Genomic DNA, 23,026 nt, shown 5'->3' with positions numbered 1-23,026 from the left:
GAAAGTGTACAAGACCTGATAATTAAAAAAAATAAAAGCCAAACCCTCAGCTGCACAAACAGCCCTTGTTCTCTTCCAGCAAAGGTCTGTCAGGAGTGCCCACCTTCCTCTCTCTGAGAAGAGCAATTAAGGAGACCAGGAAGCATCGCTGAGTTGGTCTGTTTTCTAGCAACCTCTTCAGTCCCCTCCTTTGATCTAGCTGTGAGTGGGAAGGGGGAGCTAACTCAACCTGCTTCAGGCCTGCAGCCCGATTTGTAGGCACTGTGTTAGCGAAGAGTTCTCTCTTTCTTAACGTATTTTTTTGAATCCGAGTGTACACATCTGTCTTTATACCCAGCCGCTTTTCTGGCCCCAAACAAGTTCTCTGTGAATTTCCCCAACCGAGCTCAGTGGGATCTCTGTCAGCTGCAAGATTTATGTCATCTTGTCCAGTCCTGAGAACTGTTCCTTCAGCTCCTCACATCTGGATCTAATTGGAAAGACATTAAATGCACTGGAAAGGCATATTTCAGGGCAGTTCTTTATAGACACCCCTATTATAAAGGAGCTGACGGTTGTAGGTTCAAGTGGGATGAGCCAAGACAACGTCTCAGAAAGTGGAAAGCACAAAATTATGAAAGAGCTGCTGGGAATGAGAAGGCACTGTTCAAGGATTACATTTATTTGGTTGCTTTGGGAGGGAAATGGGGCAGGATGTCTGCCAAGTGGTTAAAACATTGACTAAAAAAAAAAAAATCTTGCAGTTGGTCTAATAACTACATTTCTAATATACTTCCAGTATTTCTATTACACATTAATGCAGGTCGAGCATCCCTAATCCAAAAACGAGAAACTCAAAAAATCATGAGCACCTAATCTAAATTTCAGATTTGGGATTTTTGGATGCTCAATACATGAAGTCTACGAAAATATTCCAAAATCAAAAAACTTTAGAAATCTGAAATACTTCTGGTCCTGAGCATTTTGGATAAGAGGTACTCAATAGGTACACATAAAAATGTCAGCTTTTTTCATCTAAATTCATAGAGCCCCCAGATCCATGCACTCACAGTTGAACCCCTTGGGGTAGTGGGGATATCATTTATTTCTTCATTACCCCCTTGCCTCTGAGAGCCTTGTCTGGAATTATGTGACTTGAAAGGGATTTGGACCTCCACACAGCCCTGCTGTAAAGGAGCTGCTGCCTTCTGTGTTCACAGAAGGGACTGGGTGGGCCCGGTCCAAGCTGGGACCACACAGAGCTCCTCATCCAGATTGTGCAGGAGGTGGTGAGGGATGCCAACACTACCTCCTTCTCAACATCCCACCCAGTCAGCTTTCCTGGGCTCCCTGCGTCCAGAGAGAGTAAACCTAGCAAAAATGGTTATAACAGCAAGAGGAGGTCAGCAGTGTACCAGCTACTGAAAAATGGAGGCCTGTTCCCTTCCACTTGCCTCCTGGGTGCCCTGCTACCAACCTCAGTTGCAAGGTAGATGGTGCCTTCCAAAACACAGATCTGAGCAGGGTACTCTCCAGTCCCCTTCCCTTCCTGGACCTAGTGACACTGCCACTCTCCTAGTCTCTTAATCTGCTGTTACACGTAACTTATTACTCCACTATGGAAAAATAATTTGGCATATCTATCAAATTTTTATATTTGTCTTGAATGTATCTATAAAAAGTTTATGTTGCAGACTATCCACTGCAGCTTTATTTGTTAAAGCTAGACATAATCTACATGTCTATTACTAGGAAACTGATTAAATATGTTATGGTACAGTTATATAGTGAAATAAGATGTTGCTATGACAAAGAATGAGATAGAACTATTTATGATGCCAAGAAAAGATGTCCAAGGTAGTATTGTTACATGAGAAAAAGCAAGTTGCAGAAAAATGAGCATGGTGATTTCATCTAGGGAAAAAATACAAAGTTCATATATATGTATACAAGAATATAATAAATACAATACATGGAAAGTATTCTAACACCAAAATGTTAATAGTAGTAACTTCTGTTATGTGGAATTAGAATTCATTGAAGGGAAAAACAATATGGGGGATTTTACTTTACCGCCTAAATATTTTAAAAAGTTTTACCATGGGAATTGATCATTTTAAGATAAAAATACTGTTTTCCAAAATTAGTTTTAATTTTGGTTTTGTATTTAATTTTTAAATATCTTTTTAGTTGTAGGTGGACACAATACCTTTATTTTATTTATATTTGGTGCTGAGGATCAAACATATGCTAGGTGAATATTCTACTGCTGAGCCACAACCCTATCTCCTTATATTTAATTTTTATTTTTTATTTATTTATTTTTATTTTTTGGTACCAGGGATTCAACCCAGGGGTGTTTAATCACTGGGCCACATTCCCAGCCCCTTTTTATATTTTATTTAGAGATAGGATCTCACTGAGTTGCTTAGGGCCTCACTAAGTTGCTGAGGCTGGCTTTGAACTAGCGATCCTCCTGCCTCAACCTCCTAAGTCACTGGGATTACAGGCATGTACCACCATGCCTGGCTAATTTTATTTTTATTATTATAGGTGCACACAAAGTTGGGGGGAAAAAAGGTCCATAGAGGTACTGTGTACTCTATACCAGTCTCCTTTCTGCTGCCCCTCTATACTCTCACCCTCACTCTACTGCCCATGCTCCCAGCCCTCAGCAACCACCAATCTATTCTCTACCTCTGTGCTTTTGACATCTCAGAATGATAAATACATGGAATCGTGTAGTGTGTGACTTTTTGAGATTGGCTTTTTTTTCACTCAACCTAATGCCCTTGAAGTTACTCCAGGTTGTTGTGTGCATTGATAGTTCATTATAGTCGATGGTGAACATACTATTTTGTGGAACAATTCACCTACTCTGGTATATTTTAATTGCTTCCAGTGTTTTATTATTACAGATAAAGTTACTGTAACATTTGCATTAGACATAAACCTCTGTTAGTCTGGGATAAATGTGATACTTGGTTAGTTTATGTTTATAGTTTTTTGGGTTTTTTTTTTTAATGAAAAACTGTTTTTCAGGATGGCTGAACTGTTTATATTCTCATCAGAAATGGATGAGAGACCAGTTTCTCTGGGTCTTCTCCAGCATTTGGTAGTGTTATGACTTTTTATTTTGGCTGTCTTGAGATATGTGACACTGTGGTCTCAATGGCAGTGAGTGATGTTGAGCATCTTTGTGTGTTGACTTGCCATTCCAAAATCCTCACAAGTGACATGTCTCTTCACGTCCTTTGCCATTTTCTAATTGGATTATGTGATTTTTTTGCTATTGAGTTTTTGAGACTTCTTAATGTAGTCTAGATACTAGTCCTCCGTTAGATATGTGGTCTGCAAACATTTTTGCCCAATTGTAGCTTGTCTTTTTCGTCTTATTCCAGAGTGTTTCACAGAGCAAAAGTTGGTAGTTTTGATATCATCCATTTCATCAGTTTTTCTTTTGTTTTTAAAAAGTGAATGAGGTTGTTTGCTGCCTCACTCTCTTGCTTAAGATTCATCTTATCCCAGCCTGCTTCTAAACTGTGATGAACCCTGAAGAAACTTTTATCTTTGTTTCTCCTGAATATTCACACAGGGTTGTTTTTTATGAAGTTGTAGTTCAACTAACTCAGCTATAAATTCTGACTTCTTTCTCAGTTGATAAGGAAGTCTGGTTCAATTTTTGGTTCTTTTTATTCTTGAGGTTGGGGTTCACTAAAAACCCTCCACCTGTCCTTGGTCTCCCAGGACCCCAGCCTTCACTTCCCCTGCCATGGGAGCCCCTTGTGGAAGCACGGGTGCTATGACTTTCTCCTCATAAGGCTTCTCCTTACATAAAAACATGGTGGGAATTAATAAAGTAGGTGCTCACTGTTGACTTGTGGTCTCTCTATCCTGAAGGTGTCATCACAGGAGGCAATTTTGAGGAAGGGAGGAAGATTTGTGCATTTCTTGGCAATATGAGAGTATAGAACACGAGTACCAGGCAGCCATGTCCAGCCACCCATGGAGCATCAACTACAGCCAGTGTTAGTGCTACAGACATGAACCAATTAAGACCCATCTGTGCCCTATTCTAGGGACTTAACGGGCAGGCAGACATGCAGATTTCTCATAAGGGAGCACAATGCCCTGGTACCACTCTTGATAAAGTCAGATTATTCTCATCTCCTTTCTTGGAATTTTCCTCAGCTCATAGCTTGACTGTGTTACCCAACCTCCCATGAAGTGAAGTGTGTCCTGTCACCAGGTTCTGGCCTGTGGAATGTGAGGGCTTTCTTCCTCATTCATAATTTCCTCCCATACACCATCCTCCATTTTATTTTCTCTTACATTGGCTGGTTAGAGAGAATTGAATGAAATGGCCCAGAGAGGAGCAAACTCAGAAGGATCTGCATCCCTTGCTGACCAGGATCCACTGCACAGGAACTTCCAGTTGAGCTTTCCGTGGACACTGAGATCCTGGGGTTTTTATTGAGCAGTTTGTTTACCTTGACTTGTACACAGAGCACATAATTCAGTACTCCCCATACAGAAAGACTTCATAGAGGAGGTACTTGATTTCCCTTGGGGCATATCCTGTATTGCATTTCAGGTACTGTAAGTACTATTTACTTTTACAAATCAGGATATTGCCTTGTTGTTTTTGATGTTTGTGCTCATTCACTAATTTTCCTCCTTTGAAATATCATTTTACCTTCATTTGGCTAATAATACTAGCTATACAAAGCCCTAAAGTTGCATGCTGTCAAATTCCAAATATCTTTTTGCTTTTAGAAACCACCCCTCCCTTCAGCAAATTCTTCTAGCCTTTTGATAACTTAATTCATATTCTTTCCGCATATTTATCCAACGAGGCAGCTTTTTAATTCTGGCATGGTCACCCTCCTTTCCTCCTGGGCTTTGATACTACCAGATGCTAGGGGGAAAACATTTGCAATATGCCTACAATCTATTTCAATATATAATTCTATCCAATTGAATGTCAGGCATTTCTGAAGAATGCTGTTAGTTGATATAATGTCCCTTGCTCAAGTTAAGGTTTTGATTTTGAATTCATATTAGAATGCCTTGTGTTATATTTTGTCCCAAATTTCTGAAACTATCTATCTATCTATCTTGCCTCCTTAAAAGATTAACCATCAAGAGTGGAATTTAGTGTGATATCTTTAAAAAGCAAAAGAAGAAAAATATTCTGCTTTTGAAAGAGAATCTACCCTCAGGCCAAAAAAAAAAAAAAAAAAAAATCCCAACAACACTGCCAGTTGTCATGCATGCAGCTTAAGATGGATTAGGATTCCAGCATACATTCTTATACTTATAACCTTACATCTTCATTTGTAACCAAGAAATTAGAAAGCGGTGTTTGGATATATTAGAATGTATTAACCCTCTTGGAGTACTAGCAATTTCTAGAAACAAGAGAACTTCTTACACAAGTATTTCGCATATCTAACCCATATCCCCCAAAGTATTCTAAATTTCTTCTCATTTTGGAATGAAGGTAAGTAGGGGGACCACTTGTGACCATATTATTCCAATATAAAGTAAACCTCTCTGTTTGATTATATTGTTTTAATGAAGATGTTTTGAGGAAATCAGGATACCAATTTTCCTTTGAGATAGTTACTTACTTACAGACTTTAAAAATTCCTTTTAATAAAATTTCTAAATATTACCAAAGTGTGGTGTTATTAATGATATGCTTTTCCTCCAGTTTTAATTAGGGGGAAAAAAAGAGAGAGTTTACTTCTTGAAATTTCAGTGATTCTGCATTTGTGCTAATACAAAAAAAGAAACCTTCTAGAACACATTTAATTAGAGTTAATTAAATTATGCTTCATTTGAAAGCCTGACATTTAGACACTACTCACTCCATCTGACTAGTTAAGTCTTTAAAATCATATGAATTGTTAACTTGTAGCTTTCCATAACTGGGGAAAATAATTTGCTCTTTAATTTCCATGGGGAACTTCTAAGAATTAATAAAACTGTATATAAAATGTGGCTTAGAGGTAACTGGATATTCTTAACCACAGGCACTATTTTAACCATTCATTCATTCTTTCAGTCAGCTAGTGGGTATTTATTGAGGATTTACTCTTCTAGGTGCTGAGTATTCACACTGAATAAAATACACAAATTTCTGCCCTCACAGAACTTATATTCTGCCTAGAGACATAATTAATAAAGTAAGTGATTAAGTATGTAACAGGAATTTAGAAGGAAATATAATTTTACTGAAAATCAGGCAGTTTGAGGAGATGTGGAACATCAGGCAGAAGTGGGTTGGTGTGACTCCTTTAGATCCAGTGGTCCTGAGGAGGTGACATTTGAGCAGTGAACAGGATCAAGCTGTGTGAAGAGCTGGAAGAGCAACCAGGAAAGTCACATGAAAGACCTTGAGCCTGAAAGAACTTGGGAGTTCTAAGAGCCGATAGGCTGGTGTGCTGGAACTGCATGGGCCCAGGAGTGCACGGTAGGTGAGGAGACTGGAGCTGGAGGTTAGGCAGAATCACACTGGGTTTTGGGACCATAGAAAGGAATTTGGATAGTAGGGCACTATGGAGCACACCTATAATCTCAGTGATTTGGGAGTCTGAAGTAGGAGAATTGCAAGTTCAAGGCTGGCCTCAGCAACTTATTTAAAATAAAATAAAAAGAGCTGGGGATGTAGCTCAGTGGTAGGGGATCACTGGATTCAATCTCCAGTACTAAAAATAAAAGAGAGAAGAAAAGAAAGAAGGTCCTTGCATGCTTTTGATAGTTACCTGTTTTAATTTACATTTCAGAAATCTTACTCTGGGACTGGTATGGTTATGCACATCGGTAATCACAATGACTCAGTAGGCTGAAGTAGGGAGACTGTAAGTTTAAGACTGGATTCAACAACTTAGTGAGGCCCTAAGCAAATTAGCAAAATCAAATAAAAAGAGCTGGGGATGTGGCTCAGTGGTTAAGCACCCCTGGGTTCAATCCCTGGTGCCACACAAGCAAACAAAACCTTACTATGGGTATACACAAAGCACAGGCTTTAGGTGGGCATTTTAATCGTTGAGTTTTTTACTTGTCCAAACTCATATAGGCTAGTAACAGGTGGAGTCAGTCATTGATTCCCAGATGTGTTCCGCTGCAAATCCCAGGCTCTGACCTACTTTGCTTCCCTGCCTGCAGCAGGACCCAGGGAGCTGGAGATCATGCATAACACTTGCATGTAGTGGGTTGCTATAGTGCATCCTGCTGGCTCGCAGCCACCAACTTTGCACAGATCTCCCAACTCTGTGTCCACTGAGTCACCTTGGAAGGTGAAAATCAGCCATGGAAGGGTATCAACAAATACTACAGGTCAGGATTCCTGCCCCCACCCCCCACCAGGGCCAGTTAAACATTTACTAGCACTACTTGTACATGGAGTAACAACTGTCTGGGAAGTATATAAACATCCATCGTAGAATTAAATCCTCAGTGGAATGGCTTTCCTGATTCAGTCTTCTAAATGGAGATGCTGAGGCACAGTGTGGGCTAGATCCTTCCTCACATGACTAGTGGTGAAGCTCAGGTCCACATGTTACCCTCACCATGAGAACTCAGAGGACCATACTTACAACTTGTTAGGTAGTTCTACATGTCACTTCTCCAACAACCCTTGTCATCGTGCACACAGGCTGGGATATAACCTACATGGCTGTGTGTGTGCAAACAGGCCCAACTGTGAGTACCAAGGAGCTGAAGATGGCAGGGCTTGCACAGCCCGCCACCTGACAGATGGCCCCAGCAATGGGCCCCACCCAGTCTTTCCTCAGGGCCCCCTTGCCCACGAGTTTCCTTTTGGACACAGTTTCCTTCTTATTTTGATCCCCGAATCCTTTTGCCATAGGGCTTTCATCCCCTGGGCTTGGTGCAGGCTTTCCACAGTAAGGCACTTCCCTTCTCTACACAGCAGCTTTAAGATTGTGACAAGTGCCTGCTCTGCTCCCCATCCCTACTCACCCTCTCAGCTCCAGCATCCTGCAGGGCTTTGCACATGTTGCTTCTCTGGACCCCAAAAGTTTCTCTTACCCTAAGTATCACCCCAAATGCTGCCTCTCCACAATGAGCACCCTTTCTTGGGGCTTCAGTTCACTGTTCTTTCTTTGCAGCTATCATTGTGTTGCAGGGCCATCGCACACAGGCCATTCTCCATGCTGGGAGACACCCACAAAAAGCCATGTACGTTGGCATTAGTTTTGCTAGTGTCTAGCCCAGCGCCTGGTTCTCATAGATATTTGTTGAATGAATGACAGTTCCCAGTGGGGAGTCAGGCCCCTCCCTCAAGGAAATAATGACAGATTGATGCTATGAGGGAAATAAACAGGGCCATGATTTCCTGGGAGGAGATGTGGTCAGGGGAGGTATCCTGGAGCTAAGACCTAATGAAAGATGAGCATTGGTTGATGAGAAGGGATGGACAGAAGGACCTGAGAGGGAAGGGAGTTTGTCCCAGTAGAAGAACAGAAAGGAGCCCAGCACAGACATGAGTGAAGAGACAGTAGGACAAGGTGGAAGGAGGCTATTGAAGGACTTAGGTGGGAAGTGACATAGTCTTACTAAGGCTGCTTCAAGAGGTGTAGGGAGCTCTTCTCTTCCCACCTACTGTGGCTTGCAGGGAACCTGCAGGGGCAACTTCATGAACCTCAGCACCATAGACCCCATTTCTTTTCAGGCCCAGCCTTCCCTTTGCCCAGTCATCCCAGGCAGGCCCTCAAAGTCTCCTTCCTGGGTCCAGCACCAGTGTAGTCTCAGGAGAGACTCTAACAGCAGACGTTTACAACTCTGACTTGCAGTTCCCTTTAACGGATTCATACTCATTTTTGATGGGTGCCGTAACAAATGCCACAAATTGATGCCTTACAACAACACACATACATTATCTTGCAGTTCTCCATGTCAGAAGTCTTGCATGGTAGCAGGGCTGTGCTCCTTTCTGGAGAAGAATCCATTTCCCAGTAAGTGATGACATAGCTTTCTGACTTTTCTCCCATAGGCCCTCTCACCACCACTACCACACTTGGGAAAGGTTCTCTAATTCTAAGCATTCCTGGTTCTCTAATTCTAAGCATTCCTTTTCACCTTCATAATACAGGTGAAAAGTCTCATCTCAAAAACCCTTATTTTAATCCCATCTGCAAAGTTCCCTTTGCCATGTAAAACAACATATTCATAGACCTTAGAGTAGGACATGGATACAACTGGAGGTCATTATTCCACTACCACAGGACTCCTTGACCTTAAAAGATTGATCAATCAAATAAAATGAGTGAACCATTAGGATATAGATTAAAAAACCAATTTAAAAATACATCTTTGAGACTATCAAAGAAATGTTAACATGGGTATTTAGATGTAATAATTGATTACTAATATTTTTAGATGTGAAGGTACTGAATGTTACTCTAGGGCTTGGAATTCTTAATAGCTTTTTTTTTTGAGAATTTTAATATTAATTTACTTTTTTAGTTTTCGGCGGACACAACATCTTTGTTTGTATGTGGGGCTGAGGATCGAACCCGGGCCGCACGCATGCCAGGCGAGCGCACTACCGCTTGAGCCGCATCCCCAGCCCTCTTAATAGCTTTTGATTAAGGTTTTATTAGGGAGAACAAGAGCAATGGACTGAAAAAATTAAGAGGAATATAAAGAGAACTAGACTTAAAGGAACAGGGAGGAGAAAAGGAGTATAAGAATTTTATCACTGGATGTTGGGTTCAAAAGACAGCAAAGAAAAAAATATAATACAAGCTCTCATTTATTAATAACCTCTGAAGTGTTTAATAACCACTAACTTTTTGTATAATCCAGTGTAGTAAGAGTTGTAGTCTCCAAGTTTCAGATAAAGAACAGGAGGCTGAGAGGGGCAAAGTAACTTGTTTAAGGACACATAGATGGAATGCAAGAGCTGGAATTTTAATCCAGGTCTGAAAAACTCTGTTAGTCACCTTTCCATTTCTATAACAAAATGTAATCAACTTATAAAGAGAAGGGGTTTCTTTTTGGCTCACAGTTTTGGAAATTTCAGTTCATGATTGAGTAGCCCCATTGTTTTGGGCCTGCGGTGAAGGAGTACATCATGGTTGGAGCATGTGGTAGAGTAAGACTATTCACCTTGTGGCAAGGGAGCAAAAAAGAGAAGAAAGAGATCGACTGGGTCCCACAGTTGCCTTTGGATACACACCCCTAATGACTTAAGGACCTACCACAAGTCCTGGCATCTTAAAAATTCTACCACTTCCTAGTAATAGCATCCTGGGGACAGAGCCTTTAACACACAGGCCTTTGGGGGCATTCAAGATCCAAAGTATAGCAGACTCCAAATACCAAGCCCTTTTCTCTTCCTTGTCCAGGTGACAAGGAGAGTGTATTAGTTTCCTTTTGCTGCTTTAACAAATTACTGAAGACCTGTTTACTTACCACAAATGTATTATCTTATCTTACAGCTCAATAGGCCAGAAATCAGACAGAGGCCTCACTGAGCTAAGATTAAGGTTTCAGTAGTTCTTTCTTGGAGACTCTAGGAGAGAATCTACTTTCTTTCCTTTTTCAGCCTCTCCTCTTTGATGCATGGCCCCTTCTTCCATCTTCAAAATCAACAACACTATACTTCTTTGATTATTCTTCCCTGGTACATCTTTTTCTTTGACCAAAGCCAGGAAAGGTTCTCTGATTTTAAGGATTTGAGCAATTAGAGTGGACCCACCCAGATAATCCAGGCTAATCTTCCCATCTCAGCATTCATGCCTTAAACCTCATCTGCAAAATCCCTTTTGCCATATGAGGTAACATGTGGATTCTGGGAAGTAGGATATGGGCAAGTTGGTGGCGGAGAGTATTATTCTACCTTCCACAGGGAACGATGCTACCATTATGACACTTACCTTGCCAGCACACTAGTGTGCCCAACACCTTATTGTGACAAGCCCCATTACAAAGGGGACTTTGTGTTGAATCCAAAAAAAAAAAAAAAATTAAATACAGGGCAAAAGAGGACTTTGAGCAGCAATGACGTTGGCCAAATCGAAAGAGCCTAGTTAGAGGAAGGCATGAGAGTGGATGCTGCTGCTCAAGTGTGTTCTGAGCACATTGGTGACATTCCTCAGCACAGTTAATCCTGCTTTAAATCCATCTCTGTGTTGTCGTCATGGCTGGCAGCTATATGAATTACCCATTCTAAGAGCCTGACTGCAGAAATCAAGGTGGTGTATAGTTTGCTCATTTTTTAAAACCAATTTTTCAAATTCTAGAGCCAATACACCTATTTTAGGAAACTATGGAAAATCTGCATGTTTCTGATCACCCACCCTCCTACTTTTTTTTTTCACAACCAGTCCCCCCCACCAACGAGTAACCATCATCTTGAGGCAGACAGTCCTTTGTTCCAAGGGCAAGTCATTTTATAAAGTACCAATTTTATGGAAATTACCTGATCTAATAGGATTGTGGGAGCTTGAATGAGAAATGCAGGCTATAATGAAATTGTTAGAAAGCAGGGCAGCAAGTGAGTTAATTAACACTGAGTGTAATCCCTTTTTTAATTTAAAAAAGTTACATCATTGATTCATCTGAAATGAAATAGACTATAGTGATAAAGTTTAGAAACACAAATATCTTTTTGGTTTCTCTAGTTTTATATAGAGACAGGGCATTTAATTATAGACCTTTTAAAGCAGCAAAAGGTTCTCTTAGAAACCTTAAAATTCATGTTCTTCAAGCTTACTAAAGAACGGTCTTTCGATCATTTGAGTGATTTAATATAGAGTCAGTCCCAGAGACTATTGAGATGGGAAGTTAGGAGAATCCTCCACTACAGATGGAGATGTTTGCTTTTGAAGCCTATCATTTCCTCGTGGCAGGAGACTGATTTAATTAACTGCATACATGACCACTATGGTCATTGTGAGCTGAATCTAGCAGTTAGATCTGCTCCCAGGAAGAGATCAACATGAACAAGCACTTTAGGGAGAAAAGGCAAAACAAAACAAACCTTGAACACTTACTTAAAAAACGAAGGCCACATTCAGACGTGTATGGTTATCATTGACTTTAATAGGAACAGCCTGTCTGTTTCTGGGAATCAGGATAAGTTGGTGGGAAAAATATGACATAGAAGCAAAGGAAATAAAAGGACTCCTTGGGCATCTTGTTCAAAGACTTCACAAAGAGCTGCCTGTCAGGAAAATGAGTTAAAAAATCACATTTTGCTAATGAAGACTGTTGTCTCTCAGAGAATGACCTAATGCTGCTATACTGTCATTACATACTAATCCTGAAGAAGGAAGCAGGAAGAAGAGGTACTGGTTTTAACAATTAGCACTATTTGCTAATTGCTTATCATCAAGAGGAGAGTTCCAAATTGCAGAAATGACTGGAAAGATGCACCATTCTCTGTATACACACACACACACACACACACACACACACACACACACACACACAATCCAGGACCAACAATAGGTATGGAAAATATCTGTTGGCATAGTGTTTCTGGCATCGCTATAACTACGCACCAAACAAGCAACACCAGTCAGTGGCGACATCTGTTCTAGAATCTGTGGGGCTTCATTCACAAAGCAGTTGTAAAATCTTTGGGGGAAAAAATATTTCCATATCACTATGCAGATGCTTTCCTCTAAGGAAAAACACACACACACACACACACACAAATGGATAAGTGCAGGGCTGAAAAGATAGGATAAAAACAGGATGTGTCATCCACTTGTTTAAAATATGTCTTTAATTTTTGTCCCAAACAATGCTCCATTGATTGTTTTAAATCACAGAGCACATTAGTTGTCATAGGCTGAAGTTTAAGACTGAGGTTGGTAGGTTGCAGTGACATACAAATGGATGCCGAGTATGTTTGTTTTGGTTTGCTAGGAAAACACTGGAAATGAAATCATTGAGTTGTCTATTTGTTTATAGCCAAAGACTTATGGAGGGTTCTGGGTACTTATGTTAGTGTATCTTTGAAATTCTCTAATCCACAGTGAGTGGGAAGTTACACAACTTGGGTTCAGCATCATCCAGGATGTTCCTCATTAGGGAACCCAGATTTGCCTCCTTCCCACGACTCCCCAAGTTTAGTTTACATTCATCACACAGCAAATGTCCATGCTGAAGGGTGAACTGCAGGCAGTGCGACCTGAACATCTTGTTATCTATTTACCTTCTCAGTAAATAGACAATTAAGAACTTGCCTCTTAACCAGGCTTCAAGTATATCTTCCCAAATGAGAGCTCTTTGATTTCCCCCTCTTTCCAAAGTGTCCTTTAATACTATGTAGCAGATTTATAATATGTTTGGAATTTTTTAAAGCAGCTGGCCTCTAGTAAGTTAACAATTTATTCAGTTGAAATAGTTTAAACATGAGGATTTTGTTGATTTTACCATCTTCTGGACAAATTTGGAGGAGTATGTTAAAACACTTCTGTAGACTGTTAAATTTTAGCATTTGTTCATAAAGCCACTGCATTATCCATTGTTCCTGAAATAATTGATCTGATAGAAAAGGCTCTTTTGCTTGTTTGACCTCAGTACATAATTGGGTCTTGCTAAATGTACTGTGGCTTTTTCAGGCATTTTGCATCTTTCTATTGTTGTGGGCATTTTGCTGTAGAAAGAGAAGCCAACCTATCTCTTGTGGAATTCTTTAATTGGTAAATGTCCTTTCCCGGAAAATAGTGGGTGATGAATTGAGAATGAAGGTGGGAGGAGCGCCCCGGATTCCTCAGTTGTGCTCTTGGCAAGCGGAGGAGGAAGCAGCTCCGAGAATGTTCTCTTAGTACCTGCAAGAGGAGCCACAAGGTTTGCAGCCCCTGCCCATCTCTGCTTTCCCAAGCAGAGAGGGCTCATGGCTGACTGTACATCATAGTCAAACCCTTTATTCTCTTTGTCCATTTCACTTCTGCAATCCTGGAACCTCCTCTTCTTTTTTTTAAATTTATTATTATTATTATTATTATTTTATTTGGGGTACTGGGAATTGAACCATGGGGCTCTTAACCACTGAACCACATCTGTATCATTTTTATATATTTCATTTAGAGATAGGGTCTCGCTGAGTTGCTTAGGGCCTGGCTAAGTTGCTGAGGCTGACCTTCAACTCATGATCCTCCTGCCTCAGCCTCCCAACCAGAGTCATTGGGATTACAGGCATGTACCACTCTTCTGGGCTCCTAGAACCTCTTCTTGCTGCAACTTCCTATATCCCACAAGCCCTGCAAAACCCTTGAACTCCTTTCTCCCTCCTGCCAGCAAGGGGAAAAGTCTTTTCGGACTTTCAAAGGCCAGAAGAGGAAAAGTCTTTTCAGAAAAATGGGAAAGGGAGGCAAGACACATTACCTTTGGAGTGTTAAGAAGTGGAGAATCGAGTTATCTTGTTTGTGGTCCTGGCATGATTCTAAGTGACAAAATGATTCCTGTAGTCATTTGGCATTAGCTAAAATTGTGTTACAGAAGTGCTGAGTAGAGCCTTGGAAGTCAAACCAGGGAAACTGAGAGAGGGCTGAGGGACTTCCACAAGTAACTAAATCTTCAAGAAAAAGGAGGTAACTTTATTAGCTTACTTCAAGTTTTTATTGTGGGGAGCAGTGAATGGAGTGAGTATGGAAGAGAAACTAAGAGTGATTTTAAAATAATTTTGAAAGAAGCCATGCTGAAATTGGGCAGGCTGAATGTGAACAGTTTTAAGTTCAGAAAAAATAAAGGGAAATGACCAAGAACATGGTTGGGGTTCAAATCTTTGCTACTCAAGTATATTTGTGAATTCTCTAGCCTTCTTTTTTTTAATATATATATTTTTAGTTGTAGTTGGACACAATACCTTTATTCTGTTTATTTATTTTTTATGTTTTGCTAAGGATCAAACACAGTGCCTCACACATGCTAGGCAAGTGCTCTACTGCTGAGCCACAACGCCATCCCTTCTCTGGGCTTCTGCTTCCTTATGGGCAGGACCTCCCTTGCAGGGCTGTGATAACACCTGAGGTCACGCAAGTATAGGGCCTGTGGCAGAATGGTGCTCATCAAATGATAACTATTACTGTTTACAGAGGTTAAGATAAATTATTATCTTGGTCCTATATAAATTAGAAAGAAGTCCTTTCATACTTATAAGCCATTGTATTCCAGGTTATCAGTAAGATGTGGGCTGAATGATCTCAGCAGGTAGATAAGGGAATGTTACTTGGAAGCTGTCAAGCATACCTTTGGAGGGAAGCAGTCACTCAAGAATTCTGAAAATCCGTTTATGGCATAGTGTGAAAGAGCACACCGCCATTCCAGCCTGTAGGATGCTCTTTGAATGATGACAGTCATTTTGACAGTGCATGGGGACCAGAATGACATGATGATAAAATCATCCCAGAAATTTTGCAAGAGATAAAACATTGAACCTGCTCCCTGAGACCTGGCCTTTGTCTCATGTGTGTGTCTCTATTTAGATGAAAGAGAGTAGGTGCCATAGTTCTGGACACAATGAAGCAGGTTATTTGGTTAGTGGTATTCAGGCCACATGAGGAACCAAATGTTCCCAATGGCAACCAAGGAAAATGGGCTATAATTAGCTTATAATTTTTATTTAAGGTTTTAAAACATTTTGGGTGCTGAGCATCTAACCCTATAGTAGCATGATTGATGTCATAAGTTTGATCCCTAGTAACCCCCCCCAAGACATACATGTGTAAATATTTGATTTGGGTTGTTGCTTTGGCCTCGTTGGGAATAAAACAGGACTGAGAAGCCCTGGAGCTCTCAGAAGTCTCATTCAGCAATATCACACTGCAAATTTGAATGGACTATTAATAGTTCATTTGGGAAGAAATTGACCAAAATTAACATTCCCACCAATAATTCACATATTAATGTATCATAACAAAATAGCTGGTCATTTGTTCAAAATTGTTGCAACTACAAAGAGCTTTAGGTTCATTAGCCCACCCAAGAAGTTAGGAGTATTTGTGAAGACGGTCAGGCATGAATGGTCTTTGGAGCTCAGAAGCAAGTGGGCCTCTTAGTGCCACATACATGTGGGAGTCAGGACACATGTTCAGGTTGATGGCACAAGCCCATGAGAACATATATACTTACGGACTGTTTTTAGCATAACTATCCCAGCATTTCAGGACTTGAAAGGGTTTCAGATGTCACCCAATCAAATCTAAACAAGAGTCAAATTCCTCTGCTTTTTTTTTTTTTTTTGAGGACTATGGCCAGAGCTATTCAAATCTGGGTCTTTCAAACGTGAATTTAATTTTTGAAAGCAACCAAATCCTCACTAAGGCCAAGTTTAATGAATAAAGTAAATGATCAAGATAAATAAATTAAAAACAAGGTTGGGCCATAAAATGACAAAACTGATTTGCTCACTTGACCTGCAAAGTGGTTCTGAGAAGTAATTCCAGAAGCACTGAGCGCAATGCCTTCCTCCCACTGCTGGTGTGGGTGCGCCTGTGAGGACAGGCAGAGAGTACAGACCAAGATCTGCAAGAACAGGCATCATATTTGACTTAGATATTCAATTTCTAGGGATTTATCGTAAAGTATTAAGATGGTTAACAATGATCTAATGAGTAGAAAGCTCGGTGCAGTGTTCATAACAGCTTAAAAATTGGAACTTTGCTAAATGTGTAGCAGTGGAGATGGGCCAGATACAGAAAGGCATATAAAGTCAATAGGATACTGTGCAGCGTGAAAATGCTGCTTCTGAATGTTTGTGTTGGTGTGGAAAACTGCTCATGTTCAGAGAAAAGAGCAGGTAACAAAACAGTGTTAATATCTGCTCCGGGTGAAGGTGAGTAGCTATGGGGAGGAGTGAGGTGCGGCATGGGATTATGAATATTTCTACTCTTTTTGCTTGTCTATATATTCTGACTTTCTTAAAACAACAAAATGTTTTTAATTGTTTTTTTTTTTTTTTAGTTGTCAATGGTTCTTTGTTTTATTTATCTTTATGTGATTCTGAAAACCGAACCCAGTGCCTCACACATGCTAGGCAAGCACTCTACCACTAAGCCACAACTCCAGCCCCACAACAAAATATTTTAAAAATAAAATCACAATAAAGGAAAACATTCAAAAGAGAGGGAGACTAATTCTGCTGTCTTTAGAGAGGAACATGGTGCACCTGTATTCATTTGCTGCTGGAACAAAGTGCCACAGGCTGCAGGTCTCAAACAGCAGAAGCTTGTTGCCTCATAGTCTGGAGGCTGGGAATGTGGGATCAGGTGTTGGCAGGGTTGTTCCTTCTGAGTGGTAGGAAGGATCTGGTCCCTGCATCTCTCCTCACTTCTGGGAATCTTTGGTGTACTTGGTTTCTGCTGCCTCACTGCAATCTCTCTTTTCTTCTTCATGCAGTGTTCTCCCTAAATGTGCATCTGTGTTCCGATTTCTGCTTTACAAAAAGACGCCAGTTGCAGGGTGAGGGCCCCACCTTACTCCTGTGTGACCTCATTTTAACTAACCACATCTGCAACAACACTGTTTCCAAATAAGATCACATTCCAAGGTATTGAAGCTCAGGACTTCTGCATATGCATATGCAGGATTCAAGCCCACAGTGGTACCCAGTGAGACAGCCACACTGCTCCTGCACCACTGTTGACCACAGTAACCTGCCACTGGCTGTACAGCATGACTGAGAGTCTAGATCAAGAGCAGTGGAATGGGGACATTGACTGCCTCTCTGCAGAACTCCAGGTTCAAAGAGAGAATGGTGAAAACTGAGCCCAAGCACAGTCTCCTCCCTGTCCCAGGGCACCTTGGCCAGGGTTGCAGACACAGATACCTGTTTAGACTAGCACATCTGATCTAGGGGGCTCAGTTTAAAGACCTGAAAAGAATAGTAGTCTAAGAAAAAGAAAACCACGTATCATTACTTTTGTTTGTATGTAGAAATTGTGGCTTAAGAAACAAAACAAACATTAGACATGGTGACACAGCCTGTGATCCCAGCCATGTGGGGAGCAGGAGGATCTCAAGTTGGAGGCCAACCTGGGTGATTTTTAGCAAGACCCTACCTCAAAATAAAAAATAAGTGCTGGGGTTGTGGCTCAGTGGCAGAGCACTTGTCTTGCACAAGTGAGGCACTGGGTTCGATCCTCAGCATCACATAAAAATGAAAAACAAAATAAAGATATTGTGTCCATGTAAAATTAAAAAATATTTTTAAAAATAAATAAAAAAATAAAAAGGGCTGGAGATGCAGTTCAATGGAAGAGGGCCCCTGGGTTTGATCCCTAGTACCACAAAACAAAACAAAACAAATCCAGAAAAGCTAAGAGAAAAAATAAAAATATTAGGAGTAGACTGGACACCATGGCACACACCTGTAAATCCCAGGGGCTCAGAATTACATATTCAGGAGGACCTCAAATTGAAAGCCAACCTAAGCAGCTTAGTGAGGCCCTGTCTCAAAAAATAAATTAAAAGGGGTGGGGATGTGGCTCAGTGGTTGACTGCCCCTGGTTTCAATCCCCAGTACCCTTCCCCCCAAATTGAGAGTATATTACACTAAAAACTGTATGTGAATGTTTACGGTGGTTTTATTCATAATCACCAAAACCCAGAAACAATCAAGACCCCCCTTTGTAAGTGAGGGGCTACACCAACAGTGACACATCTGTGCAATGAAATAAAAGAAATGAGCTGGGAAAAGACACAGAAGGACTTTAAAATGCACATTGCTAAGTGAAAAAAACCAGTCCAAAAAAAATCTGCACAGTACGTGGGTCCAAGTATATGACACTTTGGAAAAAGCAAAACTGTAGAAGCAGTAGAAAGATCAATGGTTGCCAGGGGTTTGATGGGGAAGGAGGTAAAGAGGGCGAGATAAATAGGTGGAGCTCAGGATTTTTAAGGCAGTGAAACTATTCTACATATAGATACTGTGATGGTTGCTATGTGTCATTAATGCATTTGTGAAAACCCATGGAATATACAGCACAAAGAGTGAATCCTAATGTAAACTGTGATTTAATTAATGATAATATATCAATATTTACTCATCAGTTATGACAAATGTACTTTATTGCTACAAGATGATGGTGATAAGGGAAACTGTTTAGGACAGGGAGGCAGGAGGCAGTGCATGGGAACTCTGCACACCATCTCCTCAATTGTTCCATAAACCTAAAACTGCATGAAAAAAAAAAAAAAAAAAAGAAGTCTATTAACTTAAAAGTGAAATCTTCCAAATAAATATCTTCTGTAAAAAGAAATGTAAAAGAAACTATGCACTTAGCTACCCAAAAGGGGCCTTTGGCAGATAACAGTTTGAGAAACTGCAAGAGTTAGCTCTTTTCAAAGGCAGCTGAGAAGACACAGATGCCCAAAGTGTGAACCAGCGGGACTCTGGAGATGCAAACAGCCCCGAAGCCCACACCTACCTCAGACTCAACAAAGCCCTTCTAATGGAGCCTCCAAGGTGGGGAGGGGGAGGGGAAGAGCAACCAAATTCTTATTCAAAGAAATAACAATTTGGAACACGCACAAGAGTGTCAACAAGTTATGTAGATCTTATCAGCAGTTGCATTTTTGGTGCCTCCCAGCTATCCAGCCAGGCTCCACCAGCCTGTCATCACCCATCAGCATCCCACACCTCCGGGTCTATCAACACCTCACCAGAGCCCCAAGGAGCCCAGATTCTTGCTCCTTCCCTTTCCTCTCAGGATGCCATCATAGCCTTCCACTGACTATGCATGAGTACCTGCTGTCCATTTCTGGTAATATTCTATCACTTAATTTGGTCTTCACCATCCACAAAATTGAATAACAATACCTTTAGAGGCTAGCTTTGGAAAAAGTGCTCAAGGTGGAAAAATCTGATATCTTCACATCTGAAGGAAGAGGATGATGCATAATCTCAGTCATGTGAGGAGAAAATATGCAAAGTATTTCCTGTTTGCAGGTGAAATTTGCAAAATTGTGGGTAAGGGATAAGGCATAAGAGTCATTGAAATTCTTTTTCCCAATCTTCCTAAAAATGAAGGTCTCATAGTTCTGGAAAAAAATGTATACATATACCTATAATTTATAGTTTTAAATTATTTGTTATTATTTTCATTAATATATATATACATGTATATATGTGTGTGTATATATAAAATAAAAATATACATGTATGTTGCTCTATGATAACTTAGCCTTTCAAATGTAATTTTGCTAAAGGATGTAAAAAGCATTTCTTTAGATTAGTGAAAACGATAGTCTATATCTCGACTTTCTTTTACAGTTACCTCTGCATTACATTAAAGTCAATGAATGGCTCTCCTTGTTTGTTTTCATTGTAGGCAGCTTTAAGTGCCTTGAAACAATTTTCTGAACAAGGACTGGATCCAATTGATGGAGCAATGAATATTGAAAAGGGTTCTCTTGAAAAGTGAGTAAAACCTCCATTGGTATTTTTATATTTGTAATTTTCATAATGGTACAAAAGATGAGGCATAGACAATTATAATGTAAAAACATCCAAGCAAAGATATCTAAATCTTGCAAAATTATTCATTATATAATTAAAGGTAGATAAATGAAAAGCAGCATAGGTGGTCATATTCATCTTCTATAATATATCTGCAAGTTTTAATCTATGAATTAATGAATGCCTTTGTTGGAAATGTTTATGAGTTTGTTGATCCTAGAGACTCTGCAAAACTTACGAAAAAGTTGTTTTCACTTCATACTGTTGACCATCCTCTGACTAACCCACTTTCTGTGATAAAAAAAAAAAAACCCACTTATGTTCCTGCTAAGTTGTGAACACAATAGAGAGAAAAGAAAAAGATATAGAGAGATGTCCCTCCCCTAGGCTGCACTGGTTTTTCACATTGTCATATGAAACATAGCACAACAGTGCCACAGGCCTGGGGCTTCTAGGGCTTGCAACTATAAAAATTATTTCTGGAATCCAGCTCACAGCATTTTTATGAGACTTGTACATAAGGCTCTATCTAAGGGACTGGATTTTGGGTCTCTCCAGAGACCCAATTTATACTAAAGAAACGTAAGGCAATTACATTTACATAGTAGGATCCAAACTCTTTCAAAGCAATAATAATAACCAGCAAGTTCTCAGAACACACACGTAATATTTTTAGAATTAAAATAAAAATAGATAACCCAGGAAGTAAAAACCAGATACAATGATCCTGTAGTTAAATGAACATACCCCCCAAAAAACAAACCAAAATAACCCAGAAAAACAACAACAACAAAACTGCCAACATTTAGTCATTAATATTTAAAAGGTAAGAGCATGAGAAGAAAACATTTGGTAAACAGACGTGGCATTTTAAGTTGTCTATAGATTGGCAACCACTTATAAGCTAATTTAATCAAAACCATTTCCACATGATCTCATCAGCAGACTATCTGAACATAAATATTGTTGTTTCACTTTAAAATGTCACTTTTGTGGTGACCTTTGAATCCTATGTGCCATCTGCTAATAAACATGTCTGAAGATGTGCAACCCTGGACCTCAGCTCTTGTTAATGTATTAATCTTTTAGACAAGCCAAGCATCTGAGAGAGAAAGCGGACAATAACCAGGCGAACCCGGGCTCCATCGCTCAGGACTGCAAGAAATCAAAGTCGGCCATCTAGCAACTCCCAGAACCCACGGCTGCCACCGCATCCTTATAAACCTGTCAGCACGCATGAGGGTGTCTGAGTTCAAGGAAATGAATGACTAATACCATTATTTGAGTCTTATGTGAAGACAACACTATTCTAACACAAGAGATAATGTACATGGTACTGTTTATTCAACTGGGGAAAAATAAAACTTTGAGCATTTCCCTTGGAACTTGAGATCAGATCATAACTCATTTGCCCAGAGGCAGCAGAAATCTGATCCTGCTACTGGAGCTTAAAATAACAATTAATGAAAAGTGTTAGAAACAGAGCTCAAGTTTTTAAATGATTAATAGAGAAGTTGGGTTTGGTTCTGTTGTTCTGATTGTTTTCTCGTGGCGCTTGTGTTCAGTTATACTCTCTCTCGTTTGAAAAAATGCTTGACCATTCGAAAACTAACCACTGACGTGCTGTGGAATGTGATGGTTGTTGTCTTCATATAGAGTCACACAGTTTCTCTTTTTATGCAGATATTTGTAATCTTCATCCTATATCAATATAAATAAGGTGCGCTACGCAAAGATGTATGCAAACAAATATGTTTTAAATCAGGTCAGATATTTGATTAAAAACATGAAATAATGCTAGGAACAAGTAGTTTCAATATATTCCAGGAATTTTAAAAAGCAAAAACAAAACAAAACCAAGCAGTTGTGGGTTTTGAGCTCCATGATACCATTAGCAATGAAGGGGGCGTCTTGCCTCTGCGTGTCATTTTCCTGGATTCCACTCTGTGTCGTGGAAACCGTGCCACCCCCATCCGTGTGTTGTAACCACTCACTGTTTGCATCAAGAGTGTCTTTATTCAATGCCTCTGGATTTGGGACAGTGAGTAGGATCAGAGTCAATGATGTACATGGCGGGGAAGGGAAAGCCTGTTGGAGAAGCTTCTAGCCAGCCGCGTTCTGGACCAGCATGTTGGAATCCAGCGTGGGGCAAACGCAGTAAAAATTTGGTCGGTTTCTGTGTGAAGTGTTGTTATTGTTGTTCTTTCATGCCCTCACTCTCCTCTCTTAAATATCACCTCAGTGAAACCCATTGGAAAGGCCACCACCCGGCCCAGTCACCCTGCCCAGCGGAGGAATTAGCAACCGTATCTGTGAAACTGCAGAGCCACCTCCTGGGTGACGCGCGGGGCCAGGTTCTGGCCAGCCAACGTCATCTCGTTGTCCAGGCTTTCTCCTTATTGATTTGCAGATGTTGTGCAATGAGAAAACATTATACGGTCTAACTGCTCGACCCAACCTGACAATAGGAATATAATTATGTAAGATTTCACAAGCAAAACCACCACAAATCATGATCTGGCTGACTCACACGCGACTGAAGAATAAACAAACAGCACCATAAGGAAATAACTCCAGGGTTGTTGCTAATGACTCCCATGT

At 40.3% G+C, this 23,026-nt stretch overlaps 1 protein-coding gene across 14 annotated transcripts in view; it reads left to right on the top strand.

Moving 5' to 3' along the window:
- The window catches only part of Stau2 (staufen double-stranded RNA binding protein 2), a 311,629-nt gene extending 289,019 nt beyond the window's left edge, over positions 1–22,610 (top strand). For all 14 annotated transcript variants that reach the window (XM_076835703.1, XM_076835702.1, XM_076835711.1 and 11 more), the window contains 2 exons: positions 20,298–20,386; positions 21,515–22,610. In XM_076835703.1, the coding sequence (XP_076691818.1) occupies positions 20,298–20,386; positions 21,515–21,608 (183 nt within the window). In that variant the 3' untranslated portion in view covers positions 21,609–22,610. The remainder of the gene's footprint in view (positions 1–20,297; positions 20,387–21,514) is intronic.
- The last annotated feature ends 416 nt before the right edge of the window (positions 22,611–23,026 follow it).

The sequence above is a fragment of the Callospermophilus lateralis genome, chromosome 16 (genome assembly GCF_048772815.1).
Source record: "Callospermophilus lateralis isolate mCalLat2 chromosome 16, mCalLat2.hap1, whole genome shotgun sequence".
In the NCBI taxonomy this organism is placed as follows: Eukaryota; Metazoa; Chordata; class Mammalia; order Rodentia; family Sciuridae; genus Callospermophilus; species Callospermophilus lateralis.
The sequence above is the reverse complement of the archived record's forward strand: the minus strand, read 5'-3'. Positions and strand labels throughout refer to the sequence as shown.